At 49.8% G+C, this 22,810-nt stretch overlaps 1 protein-coding gene across 14 annotated transcripts in view; it reads right to left on the minus strand.

Moving 5' to 3' along the window:
• MEGF11 (multiple EGF like domains 11) overlaps positions 1 to 22,810 on the minus strand; it is a 341,793-nt gene that overhangs the window by 49,226 nt on the left and 269,757 nt on the right. For all 14 annotated transcript variants that reach the window (XM_059372309.1, XM_059372305.1, XM_059372312.1 and 11 more), the window contains exons 8-10: positions 18,474 to 18,610; positions 13,550 to 13,762; positions 6,177 to 6,351 (exon numbers count right to left, since the gene is read on the minus strand). In XM_059372309.1, coding sequence (XP_059228292.1) covers positions 6,177 to 6,351; positions 13,550 to 13,762; positions 18,474 to 18,610 — 525 coding nt within the window. The remainder of the gene's footprint in view (positions 1 to 6,176; positions 6,352 to 13,549; positions 13,763 to 18,473; positions 18,611 to 22,810) is intronic.

Genomic DNA, 22,810 nt, shown 5'->3' on the forward strand with positions numbered 1-22,810 from the left:
TGTGGAGGAGCTGAGAAGCTGGCCTTCTCCCCCGCCCCCTCCAATGATGAGAAAGTCTATTTTCTGTTCCGTGGCTGCCCTTGGGAACCCAAGAGCCCCCGTCAACTCTGCTGCTCCCAACCAGAAGGAAGTTTCAACTAACTCTACTCTCTTCCTCTTGCTTCCTTTTCTCCTTGTACCCCCAAAGAAGGCCTTTGCGCCAGGACCAGTGAGTCTCTTTAGGTAGGGGCCCCGTGGGGTAAACAACAACAGCAGTGGTAGCACTGCCAATAATAATAATAATGATGATGATGGTGATAAGCTCATTCTTGCTGGAAGAATATGAATCTGCCGGGTATTCTAGCAATCTTATACATACTAATTAAGCAGCCCAGTAATCCAACAGACTTTATTATTACTCCCCTTTCCTATATGAGAAAAGAAAGGCACAGAGAGGTAAAATATCTTGCCCAAGGTCACACAGCTAGTATGCAGCAAAGATGGTATTTGAAGGGAAGGAATCTGGCTCCAGAGTCTCTGAGTAACCACTACATAGTACTGCGTAAGGTAGAAGCTCACATTATTTGCTGCTCGCCCCCCAAAAACCCCCAGAGATGATGCTGGGGAACAGCTGTTCTAGTCCACTGCCAAAACCTGTTTATCTGAACTGCAGAGAAGACAACAAGTATTTTTAAGCGCCAACCCTGGTGGCATGGCCCCTCAAGAAATACCGTGAACTTCCTTCCTATGAAGGTCACTTCTGAAAACTTCTGCTTTCAGGGCATTCATTGCTCTTCCCCCAAATCTCGTTGATTTCAAAGTGAGTATACTGAGTGAGATAGTCATATGGCCAACATGGACCAGGAGGCAAGCAGTTAGGAGAGTGGGTACGGCGTTGGAGGGAGAAAGACTCTGAGCATAGCCACTTGCTGTGGGAACAGAGGAGATGAAAGGCTTAATTCTGAAGACAGGACTACTCAGGGAAGGCTTCATGGAAGAGGCAGCCTTTGATCTCAGCCCTGAAAGGCTGAGAATGATTTTCTTCAGCTAAGATAAGGACAATGGGGAGGACATTCTAGGAGGAGGGAAAAGCCTGAGAAAAGGCACAGGCAGGGGCCTCAAAGCAGACACTGTGCTTGGGGAAATGTGAGTTATGTGTGGCCATAGGACAGGTTTTTGGCAGGACTTAGCAGGAGGTGGTTAGGGTGGACTAACTAGTTTTAAGGTCAGGTTACAAAGGAATGGGGCTTGAGTTTTGTTTGGTGGGTAGTGAGAAGCCATGGAGAAGGATGATGTGATTTCAGCTTCCAAGTGGAGGGCCAGCTCCACCTAGTCCCTTCAACCACAGTTCAGCTTTTCCCTCCTCAAGTCCTGGATTATCCTTCACATGAACACACACAGGACTCTGCTGGCCTGAGCCCCCAGCCATGGGACCCTCACTCTGTCCTTCTCCGCCCCTGCTGTCCCTGGTGTTCTGACTGGGTGAGGAGCCTAGGTTCTAAGAGAACCAGAGCAAACTTGGAACAGAGCCTCGTGGTTGCTGTCCAAGGTGCTGACACAATGCCACTGCCAATATAAAGCCCTCCCATTTTAATGACTGGTGCCCATAACCCTGTTCCTGTTGGATAGAGACTATCATTATCACTTTACAGATAAGAAATGGAAGTCCTGAAAGTTAGCAGAACCAGAGCTGGAAACCTGGTTTCCCACCTTCCAGTCCAGGATTCTTTTGCCCCACCCAGCAGCCCCAGTGCAATTTAGCAAAGCATGCCTCATGATTCCACTGTTGTTGCCAAGCTAACATATACAATGCTTAGACTTTATTCCTATCTCCAGCCCTATGTCCATTTCCCCAAACATTGACAGGTGTGCTCACCCCACAATGTCTCCTGAGACTGACTGTTCAGGGTGACCCATAGGTGCCTGGGTGTACCTGCTTGGACTTGTAAGTATTCATGACTGTTTGAATCATGCTTGCTCCAACAGAACCCCTGGGTGTAGCTCATCTTGACACTCTCCTTGACAGGAGGGGTGCTGGGCTTAGAAGAAGCACTATTCCCCTACTACTCTTACAGTGCACCAATAATTACTACCATCTTACTGGGTGCTTACTGTGTCCCAGGCCCTGAATGGCAAACTTTCTGTATGAAGCTTCTCAGTCTCATGACAAAGTCTTCTCTTAACAAATGAGGAAACTTGGGCTTAGGCAGGGTAAGTGACCTGCCAGCAGGCAGAGTGGGGAATTGGAGGGCAAGGATCTGAACTCAGGTTTGTGTGGTTCCATGTTGACCTGTCAATTAAAGTCTATCATCTAACCTGTGAGAGTTCAGTGGCTTTGTGATCCTGGGCAAAGTCACATATCCTGTTTGAATTTCAGCTCATTTTCAAGTTGAGGAACATGAAAGCGCACCTCCATCACGCTCTTGTGAGCGACAGAGATGAGGCATGTAGCAAGGACTTCTAAGTGTTTGCTACTGGTGTGAATATGATTATTGCTAAGCACAAGCTCTTTGAAGACTAGAAGGGTGTCTGATTAGCCCTTTCCATACCCCCAGCTGTCCCTCCCCAAGTCCTTGGCAGAGTAAATGTCTAGTGCTCTGGGAAAGAAGGAGAAAGAGTGTGAGGGCCAGCACACCTGGAACGCCAGGTGGGGCTTGCTCCTGCCCCATATTCTCATGGTCTCTGCAGAGTTTGGGGACCACCTGGCTGGAGCAGACATGTCACTGGACTCCCTGGGGTGGTTCTGGACCACCTAGAAGTGTTCCTCACATCTCTGTTGAGTCTGAGGCCCATTCCCAGCCCTCAGAGACTCTGCTTTCCTAAAGCTATCCTGGCATCCTCCCTGTACAGCAGTGGGCAGGACAGGCTCTGGCGAGAGGGGCCAGCTGGGGATGTGGCCTCATATCCATTGCCATGTTTGCTACTCACATCTGATAGCAGGCAGGATGGACGTGACTCCCATCTTACAGAGGAGGAAACTGAGGCGAAGCAAAATGAGGGGACATGGCCAAAGTTAGTGAGCCTAGGATCGAGGTCTCCAAATACTCAGAAAAGGGCTCTTTTAATTAACTAATTAACTGCTCATCCTAAATATCTTTCAAGGAAAAGGGCAGCTGCATAAATTTATAGACTAACTAGCAAATAAAGGCACTGCTAATTATTATTGATGGCAAGGCATTCTAGGGAGGGTCTCAGCCAAGTCTGCCCTGCTGATCGCCTCAATCCCTGACCCTGACCAGAGCTCGCTAATTGCAGGAAGTTGCATTCGTTCAGAAGCTGGGGTAAAGGCAACAGTAATGAGTTCCCTCTTGGAGTCTGGTGCATACAGGAATGAGTCACGCTGGATGAGAACAATTGACTGTTCTGTAATCACCTCCAGCAGCTCCTGCTCAACACCCAACAGGGCCCCAGAAGAGCCTTTCCAGGTATAATGAGGCTGGGCAGGAGGAGATGGATGAGAATTCACAGGGTCTCACCAGGGCAGTTTGGCTTACAATCTGTTTTAGCCCCGAGCCCCAGGCAGGTGGGACTTCACAAAGAGATGATTCCTGCAAGTGCCAAGTCTCCTAAAGTTCAAGGGCAGGAAGTCATTTGCATCCCAGATGGGAGGAAGAGAAGCAGTGGGCTGGCCTCCAGCCTGCAGGAGCCCTGGCCTGGGGGCAGTGGGCACACAGACACTGGCCTCCCCAGCCCTTGAAGGGGGCTAATTCTTCCTTCTATTGAGGAACAATGACCAGGCAGGCAGTTGGGGTGAGGAAAAGGAACATGGGACTCTCGTTAGGCCCATATACAATGTATACAACCTTTCCTTTGGCAAACACACAGACACAGACAGACAGACAGACAGACACACATACACTCTCTCTCTCTCACCTCTCACACATATCCTCTCCTTGCTCCTACTTCCCTTTATTTTCTCCATAAGGGCTGCTTCCTGACTCGGTCCATGGAATCCACATTGTGGAGCATCTTAGAAACCATTGTGTTCATTTCCCCTGCACACTTATCCTTTACAGATGAAGGAATTGGGACCCTGAGAGAGAAAGCCACCTGCCCAAAGTCACAGTAGCGAAACTGGGACCAGGGTCAGAAGGCCCCACTAATGGCTCTGGTGTGGGCAGTTCAATTCTGCTTCCATCTCCTGATCACTTGACTGTGTAAAATTTTTAATCCCAACCAACTATTCTCTCCTACCCAAAGCCCAAAACCGAGGGCACTCCATTTTTCTGTGGAAGCGATGGCCAGAGCTCACACCAATGAAGGTAAATTAGAAAGGAGACCCGCAAGAGGAACTGACTTCTTTCTCTTTCAAAGATGTCACTAGAGGGGCACCGGGGTGGCTCAGTGGGTTGAAGCCTCTGCCTTTGGCTCAGGTTGGCTCAGGTTGAGATCCCAGGGTCCTGGGATTGAGCCCTGCATCAGGCTCTCTGCTCAGCAGGGAGCCTGCTTCCTCCTCTCTCTCTCTGTCTGCCTCTCTGCCTGTCTGTCAAATAAATAAATAATATCTTCAAAAGAAAAAAAACGATGTCACTAGAATTCATTTTTACTCAATTTCACCTGCACTAGGGAGGAGGAAAAAGGAACCAGACAGAGTTTTGTTCTACCCACGACAAACCTGCCCACAAAAGTCCCTACGCAAAGCCACACTTCCACATCATGAGCATGGCTTCCTTGTAGATCAGTGGGTCTCCCCTTGGCAGCATACTAGCCTCAACTAGACCAAATGTATCAGTGTCTCTGGAAAGCAGGGGTGGGGCCCAGGCATCAGTGTTTGCAAAGCTGCCCAGCTGATTCCAAGGCACAGTCCAAGTTGAGCACCACCCCTTCTTACTCAGTGTGAGGCCACTGACCAGCAGCACTGACATCACCTAGAGCTTGTTGCAAAGGCAGACCCTTGGGCCCCACCCCCTTCAATCGGGTTAGAATCTGCAAGGTCAGAAGGCCCACCACCCCTCCATACACTCACTAAAGTGTGGCCAGCACCGGCGGGACTACCTTCTACAGTCTATCTCTCCACCTGGTCACAATTTTGCAAGGCAGGTGTTCCATCCTAAAGGTGAGGAAACTGATTCAGAGAGAGGTTAACTCACTAGCCCAAGGTCACACACTCGGTGATTAGAGCAGAGCCAGGATGTGACCCCAGTCTGGTTCCAAAGGCCATGGTCTGTACCGCACCAACCACTTCCTATAGCACAGCAAAATACATGGCCACAGGGGATTCCTCCTCCCCCACCCCGCCCCCACCAGTGCTTGGGACCTCAGACCTGCTGGGCATGCTCTGGGCCTTCGAACAAGATTCCACTTCCAGTGTCAAGTTCCCTAACCTCATAAAAACCAGCATAATTCATGAGAAACCACAAACAGTAAACATGTGGGGGAAAGGTTCACTCTCCCTAGTAATCAGCGAAATGCAAATTAGAACAACAACATCGAGGAGCCATTTTCTACTGATATAATTAGCAAAAAACAAAAAAAGAAAGAAAGAAGAAAGGAAAGAAAAAAGGATGTTAGCAAAGTTGTTTTGAAATAGGTACATTCGTACATGGCTGTTGGCGGTGTAGATTTATATAACCCTTGAGGAAAGTAATATGGCAACATCCATCAAGAGCCATAAATATATTATGCCCACTGACCCTGGGAATTCACCCTAAGGAAATAATTCAATAGGAGAGGAAAAGCTGTTTGTAGGAAGATGCTTATTGCAACATTTGCTGTGAACATTGGAAACAACTCAATATTCAGCAGTAAGGGATGGTTGAGTAAACTGGGGGGGGGGGGGTAACGGCAGCTCCTGCAGGGGTATGCAGCTATTTAAAATGATAATTAAGAACCCCGAACAGCAAATGTGGGTGAAAGCAAGTAGAATGCAAAACTGTGTGTGTGTGTGTGTGTGTGTGTGTGTACTGTGGTTATTATGATGTAAAACACCATGTGTATTGGATTTAGACAGGGAGGAGCTGGATGCAAAGACAACTGGTGTTCCATGGGGAGGGGACAATGGAAAGACCCTCTCCTTCTATTCCATCCACAATTACAGAAACTGGGGGAACTGGTCCTTCGAGAACAGCCTGGGAGCTCTGGGGTCAGAAGTCCTATCTCTGAGTACAGAAACTCTCATCCTTCATCCCTGGGCAAAGGGCCACATTCCCAGAGTCTCCACTCCTGTGTGGGGCTTTGGGAGATCCTTCCCATCTTACCATGAAGCCTGGGGCACATGTGCAGCTCCCGGTGATGCTGTGGCAGTCAGCGCCGTTCTGACAGGTGCAAGGCAGACGGCAGCCGTTGCCGTAGTAGCCAGCGGGGCAGGACTCATTGCAGTGCTGGCCAGACCAGCCTGGCTGGCAGGTGCACGCTCCAGTGACTGGGTGGCAGCTGAGCAAATGAGAGAAGAAAGAGAGAACAGTCTGGCTGGGGAGCCAGCCCTGTCCCACCCTCCGCCCATCCCAGCTCTGGTCGCCAGGGCAGCAGGATCCATGGGTCTGAGGTTAAATTGCTTATTGCCTTGTCAGAAGGTGCCAAAGTCACACGGCCTTAATGGCCCCAAGAAACTAGGGCTCACGGTAATTATATAATTCGCCTCAAGTCACATAGCGAGGAAGCAACAAAATCAGGATTATGACACAAGTCTTCTGATTTCCAAATAAGTGCTCTAACATAAGTACACAGAGTCCAGAGAAGAAGGCAGCCTTCTTCAGTCCCTTCTCTAGGACTAGTGCCTTCTCTAGCCCTTCTCTAGAAATGCAGAGCCTTGTACCCAGGGCAGATGCCTGGTGTGAGGGCAGGCACAAGTCGGCTACAGTGAGACCCAGTGGTTCTGCAGATTATAGGTACTCTGCAGACATTTACTAAGGTAAAATGAGACCTCAGGGCAGATGGGGCCTCCTGCCTCTGGCAATGTCTACATTGGAGAGAATACCTTCCAACTGGGCTTTGCTAGTTCTTTTTCAGAGTGAGTGTGATTGTCTCCACTCCCTCTCTCTCTAGGCCAGAGGCAGGGGCTGCCCGGCATGACCCTTAGAGAGTAGGGCAACCCCTGGCTAGCAGAGGTGTGATCCAACAGCTGCTATCCATTCATGATCAGAAGTGATGCCGGTGTGGACCGTGTGGACTTCTCAGCAATTCTGTGGCCAGGGTAAACGCCCAATGGCCTCAGCTAGGGTGTCTGAAATCCATCACTACATTTGCTCAGAGCCCAACCTTTCCCTGGGCTGCTCCCAGCTACACCAGGGCAGGAGTATTAAAGTTGGCTCATTCCTGGGATGTCTGAGACTCCTCTAATGGCAATTTGGCTTGAAGACTCCCAATCTTGCCAGTCTGTCTTAGAACAGTGATACAGACTAAGGCTTTCCACCCAGCCTTCCTTCCTTCCCTCTCTCTCCTCCACATGGGTGAGACCTACACCACAGTATGATGTTTTCCTAGCTGCCCCAGTCCCCCCTTTCCAACCCTCATTTCCCCTCAAAGCTGTCTCCCTAGTAAATCTCTTGCACATGGGGAGAACCCACGGAGAACACTCCAGAGAAGATGCTGGATGGTAGAGACAAGCCAATCTCCCTAGATTCCCTGTGTCACCCGCCTCTCAGCTCTGGGGTCCAGCTCAAGGTATAGGATCAAAAGCAGCTTGCTCTGGGCTGGCAGGGGGGCGTGGGTACAAGTCTTGGTTCTATTAAATTCCAGAAGGACACAGGCTTCATCTCCCTGGGTCACTGGTGGACGCCCAGTGCCTGGCTTGTATTCACTTTCCAGTTAAGTATCTGGGAGTGAACAGTACTTTCACTACGAGTAATTATTGTCTGTGTCTATTGACTTGCTTATCATCTGTCTCCCCGACCAGGAGGCAGCTCCAAGGGGAAGGCCCTTTGTCTATTTCACCTTTCTCTGTATTGTACCCCAGGGCTCCCGCAGAGTCCCTGGCACATTGGAGATGCTCAGTACATATTTGGCAAATGAATTAATGAACACACTAATTGTGTGAAGCCCAGCCAAGCTCTCTTCCGGGAGCCCTGGTTTTCTCACAGAAAATGAGGGATGGATGGGAGCAGATAGTTCCTGAACAGTAAGTGCAAGCAGCTAATAATCATTTTGGAAAATGTTTAGTCTCGTTAATTACCAAGTCAAACTAACAACTGGATATCACTTTTTCTCTATCAAAATAGTAAAGTTTGTTTTGTTTTGTTTTTTTAAAGAAAAAGGACAATATTCAATGCTGATAAAGGGTTCTGGAAAACTATTTGGGCTTATGTATCAAGAGTTCTAAATATATTCAGACTGTTTGGTCTTAGAATTCCATTTCTAAGATTCTATTCTAAGGAAATAATGAGAGTTGTGGGGAAAGATTTATGCACAGAAATGTTCCCTAAAGCATTATTTATAACAGTGGGGAAATGTAAGAAATTTAAACAATAATGTGACCAGGCTAGAAAAGCACCAGGCACTTCACACATATTTCTAATCTTCAGATAAGCCTGCAAGTTGGGTACGAGAGCCTCTATTTTACAGATGGGACTTGGAGGTTATATGACTTGCCCAAGGTCACACAGCTAAGTCAGTGGCAGTGGGGAATCAAGCCCAGGTCTGTTTGATGGCCTCATGTCGCCCCGGCAACAAAGGGCTCGTTAAACAAATTATGACAGTTCATATGAAGGGATGTCAGAGAAGTACTCAAGTCTGTCACTAACAAGTCTGTTTTCCAGACTTGTTAGTGTCAGAAGGTGAAGTGAATTAAGCAAATTATATACAAAGTCATGATCTAAAATATGGGGAAAAGGAAGATATACATATAGAGAGATAGATATAGGTACAGATATAAATATAGATATAGATATAAATATAGATATCTGTATCTATCTATCTATCTATCTATATATCTTGACATAGATGAAGAACAAGCAAGTCACAACAAAATGGTTTTGGGGCTCATCTCTGGGTTGAGAAATTATGAGGGATTCAAAACTTTTTCTTAAATTTCTATGTATTCTTGAACTTCCCCAAACTGAGCCTGTTATAAACAGACATAAAGCAATAAAATCTGTAAATAGGCAGAAAAGAAGAATCATGTAGGGGGCTGGGGGCTTGAAGACTTCCTGACTTTCCTGGGTCCAGACAAACTCCTCCTTGAGCCCCACACTGTGAGGGGGAAACAGCAGGTTATATGGGTGCTCTGGGCAGGGATGGCCCCCATGTGGTGGCCCTGACCTTCAGCCAGACAGACGGGGGCCACACCGCTCTGTCTCAACAGTCTGAGCCATCCCCTTCTTGGATCCAACCTTCCAGGGGCCTCCCCTGGGGTTAGAGGGACTGCCTCAGGGACAGTCCTGGAGAGACAGACACACATGGATCTAGCAAAGGGACCCAGCAGCTTCGGCTGCGGCCATCAGCTCCTCCCAGCCCCCGTGATGTCGAGGATCTCAGGCAGGCTTCTGCTCTTCCCATCAGTGGATTCTCTCGCCACAGGCGTTGGCTCTCACAGGGACCACCACCCTGGGAGAAGCCTACCAGGCACGTGCCGGCGGGCAAACACTGACTTCTCAGTGCTCCTGCAGTGCTCACTTGCCGTCTCAGCCGCCAGTGTTTTGGCTGCTCGGGGCTGTGCTCTGTGCCAAATTTACTTTCCACTCTCAGAACCAGAAAGCTCGAAATGGATTCTGAAATCCCTTCTTTCTTTCTCCCTGAAATTCTATGTAAAAAAACCCAGATTTCTAGTTTCTTAATTTGATTGCTTATCATTTATTATAAAACCTCTGAAATCCCTTTGAAGTGAATGTGCACAGCGAGGGCTGGCGGAGCAGTTTATGACTCAGAACTGGGCGCCTTCCTCACATCTGATCTCTCCAGGCATCCCCTGCTCCCCGTTCCCCTCTGCCCTGCGGGGAAAGAGCCATTCCCTTTGGTCCCACAGTGGGCAAGTGACTGCTGGTGAGGCTCAGGCAGAAGTCACAAACGGTGGTGTGCAGGCTGGCTCAGGTTGCTCTAGGTTTTTTTTTTTTTTTCTTTTCCTTGCCTTTCTGCCATTTCCCCCAGATACAGATTAATCACAAGTTAATAGGAGCCGAAAGCAGAACAATACAGGCATCTTTTCAGGGTGGATTTTTCTTTTTTTTTTTTCCTTCTTTTTTTTTTGGCTGCTCTGAGATTTCTATCAGTGCTGCATCTGTTGGCTAAATAAAATCTTTCAAAGGTAATACACCCTCGTGGCTGCTGGAATTCATCTATGACAATCCAATTGTGGAGGAGACACGACAGAGGCCTGAGACACAGGCACTCTCTCTCTCAAGGTTATTCCTTTACGAAGGAGGCTCGTTCCTTTGTGGGTGCCACAGAGCATTTATAAAGGGAATGAAGTGATGGGGGGCTCTCACCAGCCACTTCTTCCTTCCCCAGGCACATGGATTCAGCCTCTTTGAAGCAGTCTCGCGGCGGGGCGGGGGGACCAGGCAGACAGAGGCTGGGGCCTGACAAGTGGGGTTTCCTATGGTTGGGGGCTGAGAGTGCTTTGTCTCTCTGGGATAGACACTCTAGGCCTTGCAAACCGTCTTGGAGCAGCTCTGTTGTAAGCTCTCTTGGAAACCAGGGCAGAGAGGAGGCTAAGCTTCTAGAAGGGGATCCCACACCCCATCTCTCCGGGTGTTGGGTGGAAGCTTCACTTGCAAAGACCACAAGAGAACTTCTACCTCCACCGGGCTGATGAAAGGGATGGACAGACTGGGAAACTGAGATACTGAGAGGACACGTACACCTATCAGGACATTTGCTCAGACAGAGGTTCTGAAGGCAGGACTCAGGTGTCCCAGACCCCAGCCAGGACAGCTTAACTGTTTCAAGATTAGGAATCAGACAGTCCTCCCTCTCCTTTTCTTGGTTCCCAAGAGAAGGCTCTGTAATGAGACAAAGGCTCATGAAGGGAGGTGCTCTATGTGACCATGAGGACAAAGCCAAGGGCAGCATGAGAGACTTCAATCAGGCCACAGGCTCTCAACCGCAGGCTACGTTGCCTCTCCCATCCGCACGTAGGAAACAGTCTCACCTGTCAGAACTTGGGGGGCTGGTTCTTGCCACTGGTGCCTCGTAGGGAGAGGCCAGGGATGCTGCTGAGCCCCCTGTAATGCACATGACAGTCCCCAGAGCAAAGGACTGTCCAGCCCCAAAAGTCAACAGCGGCCACGTTGAGAAAGTCTGACTTAGACTGAATGAAAACATGTGAGTGTCATGGGTTCAGTCACTGGACCAAGGTGCCAATCACTAAAAATAAATACATAAATAATAAATAAATAAGACATCAGCTTGGGGGCAGAACCATCTAGAGGAGTAGGCTGATCTGGAGGAATTCCATGATTCTTCTCACAGAGGATCTGCTCTGTGCCAGGCCCCGTGCCAGGCTGAGGCCACAGAGGGGGACCGGCCAGGCCTCTCCTGCCCTCCAAGAGCCTGTGCTGTGACACAGCTCAGTGTCGTGCAGACACCGAGGGGCCTGGCCTCAAGCCCTAGATCCTAAGAAACGCTACCGACTCCCAGTCCCTGTGACAGGACACGTGTTAAAGACAGTAAAGCAAACAATCATCAATATTGGATGGGCTGAGATTAGCAACGGAGAAGAGGGAGTCCTTCCAGATTAATAATGCATAGAGGACTCCTTCACAGGAGGAATAAATTATGCAGGGCACGGCTGCTCAGGCACAGGAGGAAAACAATAGCTCTTTAATTTGGGGGTGGTTGGATCTCTGTGGCAGGGATTCTCCCTGCACTGGACCTCAGCGGTAGCCTTGCTTCCTGGCTCTGGGAGAGTCTTCCCTTGGCTGCCAGCAGGGGTAGGGGCTCCTGGTGCAGTTCTCTACCTGTGCAACAGGCTGAGGCAGCTGCCCAGCCTCTGCCTAGCTGTAGGGACTCCCTATCTCGAGAGCCTCAGAGCTCTCACCCTGTCCTCAAGATCCAGCCCAGGTGCCACCTCCTCCAAGAAGACTTCCCTGACCACCACAGCAGTTTCCTCTGGTGCTTTTTATGCACAGCCCTGGTCACAGTCACTTGGGCACATGTCGGGACCCAGCGGAGCCTGTGACACAGAGCTCACTGATTCTAAGATGCACTTTCTCCTACACTTCACATCTCAGATATTGGGTGTGCTGTACAATCAATGGTACATCATGGTTCAGCTGGTTGCATTCTCCTTTCTTAGTAGTCCATAAAACAGAGCTCTGCCTCACTACTGGTACTCTCTTGTATTTTGCAGAACTAAGGTAGAAGGGGCTCAGTGTGTGTGAGTGCTCCAGGCCCGAGTTCCTGAGGGCTGGACTGGAGCTGAAGGACTCTTTTCCCTCTTTGTGGCCCAGCCCTACAGGTGCTCAGTGTTTGCTGCATGGATGGCTGAGGGAATGAGCGCTTGGGTCATAGAGGGGCCTGCTCTGCTGGCCCCGGAGCCCCTCTCAACAGCCTCTTTCCCAGCCCTCCACCTTGCAGGTGGCACTAACCCTAGCCACTCAGCTCCGGGGACTGAGAACCAAGGACAGACTCTACCTAAGCCATAACACCAGCAGTCACCAGAGGCTTTAGGGGGATTTGTGAAGAATCAAAGGTTGGAAACGAAGAAGGGGGCTGAGGCCAAGTCCTGGCCATCCCAGCAACGGGTTGCAAGGAAGAGGCATCTCTAGTTTGCGAATGGCAGCAATACCCCCCACCCAGAGCTGCCAGTCCTCCCCAGGCTGTCCTGCAGGTCCGAGGGGAGAAGGGAGACTCCCCCACCCTTCACTACCCAGATAAAAGGCAGCCACATAAAGGGCCGTGGAGGCCTTCTCTGGGGCCAACAGTCTCCTTTATTACCAGAGGGTGGTGCTAACTGGTGCACGGAGAGGAAGTGAGGAGATGTGGAAGAGGGGGCCCGGGAGCAGCTCTGGCTCTTCTGTTCCCCAGACTCAGGTTCCTCTGGAAGCAGCTCCTAGGGCTGGCTTCAGGTGAGGTGAGGCAGCCCGCTGAGCTCTGTCCCTCCTGCTCCTCCACCCTAGCCAGGGCCTGCTGGGACAGTCCTCTTTGGGCCCCAGGAGAGCCCTACTGATCTTGAAGGTCCCTTCCAGTATGGACCTTCTGTGGTTTGAGCCCCTGCTTCTGTCCTGGCAGTCTTGTCTCCGGGCCTCTGGGGGTTGGGAAATGGCTCAGCTAGATATAGAGCAGGTGGAGGGGGCATTTCTCAAGGACAATGCCCCCAGGGCCTGTGGCATGGGAGCCCCGCCATCCCAGCTCTGCGGGACTCTGTGGCTCCATCCTCCACCCCACCCTAAGGATCCCCAAACTCCTCCCGTCTCCTTCATGGTGGGTCTCAGCTTGGCCCACTTTCAGAGCTGCCAGCTGGGTATGGCAGACAGACGCAGGTGACTTGGGTCCTGGTCCTGGCTGGGTGGCCTTGCTTTCCCCTTCTTTTCAGCGAAGTGGTTAGTCAGCAAAGGTGACTGCTCAGGTCCCAGCTCTTTCGCTGCCCTGCCTGGGTGACCAGGCTGGAGGCGGGGGTCTGTGCCCCGAGAAGCCCCCTCTCCACCAGGGCCTGCCCACCCAAGCGTCCCCGGGCTCCCTGGACCCCAGCTCGTACCTAATGGTGTTGTCGGTGTGACAGGGGCAAGGCAAGGTGCAGCCTGGGCCGTGTAGCCCCTCGGGGCACAGCCGCTCCTGGCAGCGCGGGCCTTTGTAGCCAGGCTCACACTCACAGGCGCCGGTGGTGGGGGAGCACTGGCCCCCGTTGTGGCAGTCACAGCGTTGTGAGCACTGGAAGCCAAAGGTCCCGAAGGGGCATTCCTCCTGGCACCTGCAAGACAACAGAGCGGGGCTGAGGCTGTGCTTCCATCCCTCCCCTTCCAGATCCAGCCAGCATGCGTCCTCCACTTCCAGGCCAGGGCCTGCTCTGCTGCATGCCACCCCAGCCTCCCCTGCTCCCTTCTCATCCCCCAGGAAGCACTGACAGTTCCGTCCCCCAGTCAGGTCCCTGCTTCATGCCCGGTCCCCTCCTAAGGCCCCTGGCCCTGAGTTCATACTGTCATATTTCATTGCTTCTAAGCCTGAAATGTGGTTTTTATTTCATTTTTTGATTGCAGTAAAATATGCGCAACATAAAATTTACCCTTTCAACTGCGTTTCAGTGGCACTAAGGACACTGGCATTTTGAGCAGTCATAACCACCAACTCCAGAACTTTTCATCTTCCCAAGCTGAAGTGTCTATACCCATTAAACAATAAACCTTATGTTTGCCAACTACATTTGGGCATCTCTGCCATGGATTCCTCTTACAGCTGACAGTACGTCATCGTTTAATTATCAATGTTTTCATTCTTAGCAGTAGGTAGGACAGCTCATCTTCCCATCGGTGGCATCTTGGTTCCTGAAACATGGTCCTTTCATTTCTACTGTTTCTGGGCTTTTTTTCCTACTCTTTTGGGTGGATGTCCAGTCTCCCTTGGTCAGACTGGACACGTGTCTCCTCCACAGTGCGGAACCTTCCTGAATACAAGAGGCACCCTCCTTCACTGGATGGGAGAATCCCCCACAACAGCAGCAACGATTTCCTTTTCCTCCAACACGGGGCCAGGAGAGGGGTGTCCAAAGCAGAGGCTGAGCCTCGCCCATCAGCCGGTGAGCACGCCCCCACCCTTAAGGAGGAGGACGGAGCCCCTTTTGTGTCAAGTAGTTTGCCTGCTCCTCCGAGCTCCCAGCGTACCCACAGTCGTTCCACTCACTGCCCCATAGCCCCTGGTTGTGGGTCCTCTGTGGAGGAGCACGACCCCCACTGCTGACTGCCTGACAGCCCTCACTCCAGACTGGAGATATTCCCCAGGGGTGCAGAGTCACTGCCCCATGGCTGGATCCTGACAAGGTCAGGGGACACCTGGAGGCATCCAGAGTAAAAGAAGTGGGCGGCTCCTGCAACCCAGAGACTTGGGAAATGGCCTTGGGGATTTGCATGACCCACATCCTGGCCCAGCTCCTGTGGGGCTGGCAGGTCAGTCCTGACATTTGCTTTCTCATCATAAAATGGGACGATGATGACTAAATCCCATCAGGTTGTTTGAGGATGAAACGATAAGGTGTGTAAACGTTGGGAGAGGTGTCCCACGCGTGGTAGGGGCTCAGGAAGAAATGTTGATTATGATGAATGCTCTTATTAATTCTGTTTTCTGAAGTTCCCAGAACAGAGCCCATCCGACCTTCTGCCTCAGGTGCTGGCATGAAAAGGCTCGCAGGGAAGAATTCCAAATGTTAACCCCTGAGTAGACTTGAGGAATTTGTTAGTGTTCTGTCATCTGGACAACTATTTTCCAGTTTGCCGTACCTTCCACAATGATGGTGAGGAGGGGAGCTATAAAAGATGCTTAAAACAAAACAAAACAAAACAAAAAACTAGAACATAGCCCTAACTTCTTTATTAAATCTTGGAAAGTCACAACTTGGAGCCAGGGCTGTTCTCCCCAGCGGGGCTGGGAGCTGTGTCTGGGAACCCTCGGGCGCTGCTCATGAGGGTGATGGTGTGGCCAGGCCCCAGCAATGCTGTAGAGCTGGGTGGCGAATGTCTGAGGCCCAGGGGGGCTGGGGTGTCAGGCCCGAGTCTTGACAACTCTGCACCGGGTGCCTATCTGTCTTCTCTTTGTCACATTGTGCCCACGATGACAGGGAGAGGAGGAAAGTGACTGGGGTCTAAACTTGAAGGCTTCCCCAAAGAAGATGCCACCCACTGTCCCCTCACAGAGTCACTGTGGCAAAAGGAGGGATGTGGCAGAATGGAGGGGCAGCAGATGAGGGATGAGGATGGCCACAGACGGGGGCAGCGGCCAGAGAGGGGCTCCCAGCTCAGCAGGCCCTGAGGCCCCGGCCCTGGGCCCCTGAAGTAGGGGGTATACCCATCACCCTCACTCTGGAGTTGAGGGGGCGGGGATTCGGAGAGCTGAGGCGCATCCCAAGCTCAAATGGCTGACATGACCCGAGGTTGTTGCCCAGCAGACCTTGCAACATTTTAGCCAGTCCAAGGTTCCATTTGGGAAGGAGAACAGAAAACAGAGGGAGGAAGGGAGAAGAAGGAGGAGGTTGTCCGTAGAAGAGAGAGAAGGTAGAAGATAGGAAGAAAGAGGAGGAGGAGGAGGAGGAGAAGGAGGATGGGGGAGGGAAAGAAGGACACTGAGGCAGAAGGGCAGGGCACAAAGCATTGAAAGGCTAGAAAATCACTATCTGAATTGCCAGCTCCTCTTCAGCCTCAGAATGGATTTTCCCAGAAGTTCCTCAGTTTGGTTCTCCTCAGATTATCTCAGACACCAGGGCAAGAAACCTAAGCCAGGAGACTCTCCTGACAACTCCCCGCTTTTGCTGGAACATTCCTGCTCCCTGCCACCCAGCAGGACCGTGCAGAGGCCCGGCCAGCAAACTCCCCTTGAAGGGCACTCCCCCACCTGCCATATTTAGGAAGTGACTGACTGCATAGCTGCAAAAAAAGAATCTGGAAATGAAATATTGACAACCTAATCCATTTACATAATCAGCCCCCCCCTTTTTTCTACTCACAATTTAAACAACTTATTTATTTAGAGATCAAGCAATGACTGCTAATGAATTTTCCACAAAGCACGCTAATAACGGGGCCCGTGGAACAGAAGGGTAATCACAGCAGGAATTAGTTTTCTACTTAAACATCCTTCCTTTGCAACGTATCAATCTAACGTGTCTGATAGTGCCATTAACAACCAGATCCATTGCTCAATTAAATTACAAAATGAGCTGCAAAGCCCTCGTTACGTTTCATGTTTAATTTGCACTGGATTCTGCCTATCCGGGGAGGCCTGCATTATTATACCCACTCAACTTTAATATGCTTTCAATGATTTGGGGAGGGTTAATGCAGCTGTCACCTACAAAATTAATGGAGGCAATTTTATAAAATATTAACACTAGGCGGCCTATTGAGGTGGGAAACCCACATGCTACCTGGCTCTCCCCCTGAACTCTACAGCTGATGGGTGAAGTTTGCTTGGAGGGCCCCAAGCATTTGGGATTTCTCTCTGCCCCAGGATCATGGGCCAGCCCCAACAAGAAGAGGGATTCGGATTACTCTTCTGTTGGGTACCTCTTAGCAGTGAACACGGAGACAGCCAATGATATAGGGTCTATGGGTTCAACCAGCCGGATGTCCAGACCTGCTTGTCTCTAGCAACAGGTGGGCTGGATTACCTCTCGTGAGCAAGTGGACTGAAACAAATGGTCCTGTTCTGGTTCTGGGGTCTTCTGGCTCCTGACCCTACCGGTGCACTTCCTTACTGGGGGAGCAAGTGAGGATGAGAAGGTGAGCTCAGTGCTTCAGTCTCCTCTCCCAGATACTTCCCCCAGAGAACCCTCTCTAACAGAAGTCAGAGGATATCCGGATGCCATGCCCCATGTTCTAAAGCTGGGAAGCTCATGGAGAGGAACACTAGCTCACAGAGAGATCAGATCTGGCTCGAAAGACTTCAGGCTGGAGGTAAACAGACCTAAGGCAAAAAATGGAAAACTGCTTTTCTGGACATGACCGGGGATTTGGGGCTGACTCCAGTGACAGTTGGAGGAGCACGGTTATGTTGTCACAGCCAGAAGGATCAATAAGTTGACTCAGCCTCGATACCACCTTGCTGATGTTATCTGGGCAGGGAAAGCAGGGGGATGGCAAAAAAAAAATATTCCTCTTGTCTCACTTTGGGCAGAATAAAAAAAAAAACTCCAGGGCTAGAGATGCAACATGGATCCCACAGAAACAGAGAAGTGGGTGTGAACGCCTTGCCCCCACTGCTCCTTGCTCTTCTAGAAAAGATGCATGTAGTTGAGGCTTGGCCCGGTCCTGTCTGAAGCAGATGCCCTCTTCCAGCTCTGAATTCACTCACCATCCAGCATGTTCACTCTTGCTTCTCTGTCTTCCACAGCACCCCCCCCCCACCATCATGGCTTCCCTCTCCCTGCCATGGCGAACGTGCGCAGGAATTCCATAGTTCTGTGTTTTGTGGGCTATCCAGTCTGCAAGTCTGATTTGATCCCATAACATTGGAGCCTCTGTTCAGCTATCAGGCCACTAGCCCTCAGAGGATACAAACTGAAACCAGGATTCTTTTGGTACAACCCACCTTAGGAATCAAAATTTAGTTCTGGAAGAAATTATGCAAAATGTTGTGAACTAGTGTGCATTCTCAGCTTCTTTGGACTGTTGGTGCCGTTGCCTCCCTCCAGTAGGCAGAAAGCAGAGTGAGTGATAGGTGCTCACCTCCCTCTCCTGGTGAGTCAGCACAAGCGTAGTGCTTGGGTCACTGGGCACAGGGGTCGGGGTGTAGCAGACCAAGAGCCAGGAAGGATGAGGGATGAATCTTACCGGCAGAAGGACTTGGAATGCTTTCTGAGAAAGCAGGAAAGCTCACAGAGGCATGCTGCGGGCTGGTAAACCTTAGTCCACCTCTGCAAGGCCACTGGGAAAGTGAGCAACATGCTCAGCAAGGATGCTAGCTGACAGTTCTCTTACCTGTCCCCCATGTAGCCAGCTGTGCAGTGGCACTGGCCAGTCACATGATCGCACTGCCCTCCGTGGTGGCAAGGACAGTCCTGGCTGCAGTTCTGGCCGAATGTTCCCGGTGGGCAGGGCTGGGCACACACTGCTCCCTAAAACAGAGGAGGGAAGACACACGTGATGCTGCTCTCTCTGAGAAGCTGCACAGTGGTTAGAGCCCCAGGGACCACCCCATTTCCACAGGGGGACTTTCTCCCCAGTCAAAGAAGCATAAGAAGCTGGACACTGTGGCTCCAAAGCCCCATTTGAGAGATATGGAGATTGAGGCCAATCAGCTCCTCCAATTATGCAGCATACACTTATTAACTGCCTCCTATATACCTGGCACTTTAGTAGACATTAGGGATACAAAAATATGAGGTAGACTTGATTTGTAACCTCCCAGTACTGGGGAGAGGGGCAAGAAAAGCAGATAACTAAAGCCAACGCAGCAAGCGCTCTCACACTGGCCTACCACAAAGTGCTATGGAAAAACAAAGAGACTCTGACTAAACACGGTGGTCTGGAAACACACACTTTATTTCCACTCCTTTCCCAAACGCTGCTACCACAAGAGCAAAGTGGGGAAAGGTGTGAGCCTACAAGGACAAAAGGAATGGGAGCAGAGGCCACGCAGGACACGAGACATCACATGCCGGAAGATGGTAACCTCAGAAAAGCTCAGGAATCAGAGACACCAGGAACCTCGGAGGGTCAGAGGGCAGGTATGCTGAAACGCAAAGGCTGTTTGAAAGTATATAAAAGAGGGGCGCCTGGGTGGCTCAGTGGGTTAAAGCCTCTGCCTTCGGCTCAGGTCATGATCCCAGGGTCCTGGGGTAGAGCCCTACACCGGCCTCTCTGCTCAGCAGGGAGCCTGCTTTCCCCCACCCACCCCACCTTCCTCTCTGCCTACTTGTGATCTCTGTCAAATAAATAAATAAAATCTAAAAAAAAAAAAAATTAAGTGTATAAAAGAGAGGAGACCCCAGATCTCTGCCCTTGCTTCAAAGAGCCAGGTGACTTGCCCAGTCTGGCAGAAGCCTGGCAGTTGACTTTTGAAGAGGTTGACCCATGTAGGCTTGGACATAGGGATGCCAAGTATGGCTTGAAGGGGCACCAGGAGAAATGGGGATCCTGTGCACCTCTGATTGCTCAGCAATGAGACTGCTCATTACCAGACTATTTCCCACCAGCAGGGTTCTGGAGGATTCTTTTCTGGGGGCATGAATAAACTCAAAAGGAAAGACCTACAGATGCTGATAATTAAGGATTCCATCAGTCAATAAGCCTGGCAACTCCCTCTATCTCCCAGGCTTCCAAACAGCTTTTCTGAGGCTCATTATAACACAGAAACAGGTGGTGAAGGATCACCAGCTATTTCAAATAAGGCTCTAACATGAGAGGAAGACCTAAGCAGACCAGTACCCAACTGGAACACAGAGGAAATGGGAACTGTGTGGGGGGGCAAAGAAAACTTTTAAAAAGAGACTTATGAACTTCTGTTATAATTAAAATGAGTATCTGTACATAGTTCTATGAAATTGTTTTATCTATGGAAGAGTAGGATGCCATAAAATCAAGAGTTTTTGAAATCTAAAAATAAGATGGAAGAAATTTTAAAATTTGTAATAGAAGAGCTGGAAGATGAAGAAATCTCCCACAAAGAAGAACAAGAAAGAAGGGGAAGGGTGAAGCATCAAGGAAGGAAACTGTATGCAAAATACACTTAGAGGCTCCATCCAGGAGGTCTGATATCTGACTAACAGGGGATTCTAGACAGCAGAACAGAGAAAATGGAGGTGCCTAAATTAAATGGGAAATACAAGAAAATTTTCCCCAGAATCAAAGGATGGAAAACACTGATCTCTGAATTGAAAAGGCCAATTGTGTATCTAGCATGAAAAGTGAAAAAGACCCATATTAAGGCTTATCACTATAAATCTTTATACTTCTATGGATAAATTCTCCTCAAATCTTTCAGAAAGTCAAATACAAAATAACAGGAACCAAATGGTACTGGGCTTCTTAACTAGAAGCTAGAAGATAATGGAGCAATGCCTTAGAACTTCAGAGGAAACCAGTTTACAACCTAGAATTCTATACCCAGCTAAACTAACACTTAAGTGGGGATTCAATAAGGGCATTTTCAGATTTGAACAGCCTCAAAAAATTAACTTTCCATGAACTTTCTCAGGAAGCTACTGGAGGATTTTTTTTTTTTTTCATCAAAAAGAATTACCCAAGAAAAAGAACAAAATGGGGACACCAACAGGAGAGAGAGGTAAAAGGAATTACAGGGTGGCAGTAAAAGGAAGTCCAAAATGACACCAGGAAGGAGGAACTGAAACACACAAAGCTTCCATGTGGGAGTGTGGCCTCAAAGTAAAAAACAGAAACAAAAACCAAATTGAGAGATATCTGATGTGTCTGACCTTATTGAGAGGTCTTTTCAAGTTCTGCCAGAGAGTTTCAGGGATATATTAGTGATGATACATAAGTGGGCACATCAACAGAAATACTGATTTTGAATTCATTATGTCATGACATGATGAAGTCATTAATGTCATCAAAATGATTCAACCAAAAATTGTAAGAAAGTCCCACTTGAGAGGATGCGGGAAGGGTTGCACTTGTCTATATCAGATCCGAATCTTATTCTATGGTAGGAAGTCAACAGAGTCAACAAATGTCTACAATGGAAAAGTCAGGAAGTGGCAGGGAAGTATGTGATGCACAAACATGGATGGAAATGCCAGAAGAAACACTTACAAGATGTGAATGCACCTGCCTTTCTGGAGTGGGACTTGTGCGAGAGTCAGAGGACTATCTTCCCCTCCGTCCAGTAGTAGCCTTGTAGGATTAGATAACTTTAAAGATTATGTCACAAATCTTAGGTCTTTATTAAACAGAAACTGGAACTGGCTGCCCTTCCAGCCTCTTCCACACCAGAGAGAATCATTTCTCTTACAAGGACCAAGGCATCTCCCACGATTCATTAATCAATTAGTTCAACACACAGTTATTAAGCACCAATAATTACCAACCCAGAGGAAGCTAGTTTGCTTAGGAAAATGCTGCCAGACCTGAGTCATTTTTCAATATCATCCAGTTTACTGTCATGAATTAAGTGAGAGGCCTTTTAGCTCAGATTTCTCTTCCCCACATGTGAGAAGGTGATGGGCAGAGGCGGGGCAGGGAAAGGGGGATTGAAGGGGCAGAGGCAGCAGCCAAGGGCAGCAAGATGAGTGTGTATGTGAGGAGAGGGACAAGGAAAAGTCACAGAGGAAGGGGGTCTCTTCCTCCTGGAGGTGGTAGGCGCTCCCCACAGAGGCTTGCCTTCTCAGCGTACCCCACAAGCTTCTGAGACATGACTAGGGCCATCTGAGGAGGCCAGCAGGGAAGTTTGGTGCACAGAATACTTCCTTCCAAGATTTCCTGAGGAAATCAAGTATCCTGGAGACTTTTCAGACAGGTGGGCAAGCACCTCCTTAAGCCCCTGCTCCCTGTTCTCCAACTTCAGGCAGCCAGGTTCTCTGAACCAAGCCTGAATCCCTGGGCTCCTCCTCGGGCTGGAGCTCCTGGAGCCTGCAGGATTTCAATACCTTGGAAGGCCCGCTGCCTGGTGTGGCTGAGCGAACACTGGACTCAGAGTCAGTCCTTGGTTGCAAGTCCCAGCTCTGTCTCCTCCCAGATGGCTGATCTAGGATGAGCCCAGTGAATGTCTTGAGCCTCAGTTTCCTCACCTCTAAAATGGGAGTCATAACTCCCAGTCTCCAAGGTGGTTGTGGAGGTTAAGTGAGGTTGGAGAGGGGAAGGAACCTAGCTAGTATAGTGTCCTAAAGAGCAGCTCCTTAATTAATGTTAATTCCACCCAAGTGGATACCCGGGGTTGCACGTAGTAGGGGCCCAGGACCAGCAGAGCCTTAGAAGAGTGGGAGAACCTTAACTGGTAATGTTTCTGGCTGGAAGAACAGGCTTTGGGGGATGGGTGGGGGAGAGAGCAGGCAGCGAAGTGTCTGCTTAGGAGAAGGCTGTGGCTTCTTTTCTGCTGTTTTGAGCTGAACTGTGTCTCCCCAAATTCATATCATCTTAATTCCTGGAAGCTCAGAATGTGACTGTATTTGGAAATAGGGCCTTTATAGAGATAAGAAAGTTAAAATGAGGCCATTAAGGTGGGCCCTAATCTAATCTGGTGGGTATCCTTATAAGAAGAGGAGATTAGGGGGCATCTGGGTGGTTCAGTGGGTTAAAGCCTCTGCCTTCGGATTGGGTCATGATCCCAGGGTCCTGGGATCTCTGCCCAGCAGGGAGCC

This window comes from Mustela nigripes, chromosome 13 (genome assembly GCF_022355385.1).
Source record: "Mustela nigripes isolate SB6536 chromosome 13, MUSNIG.SB6536, whole genome shotgun sequence".
Classification (NCBI taxonomy): domain Eukaryota; kingdom Metazoa; phylum Chordata; class Mammalia; order Carnivora; family Mustelidae; genus Mustela; species Mustela nigripes.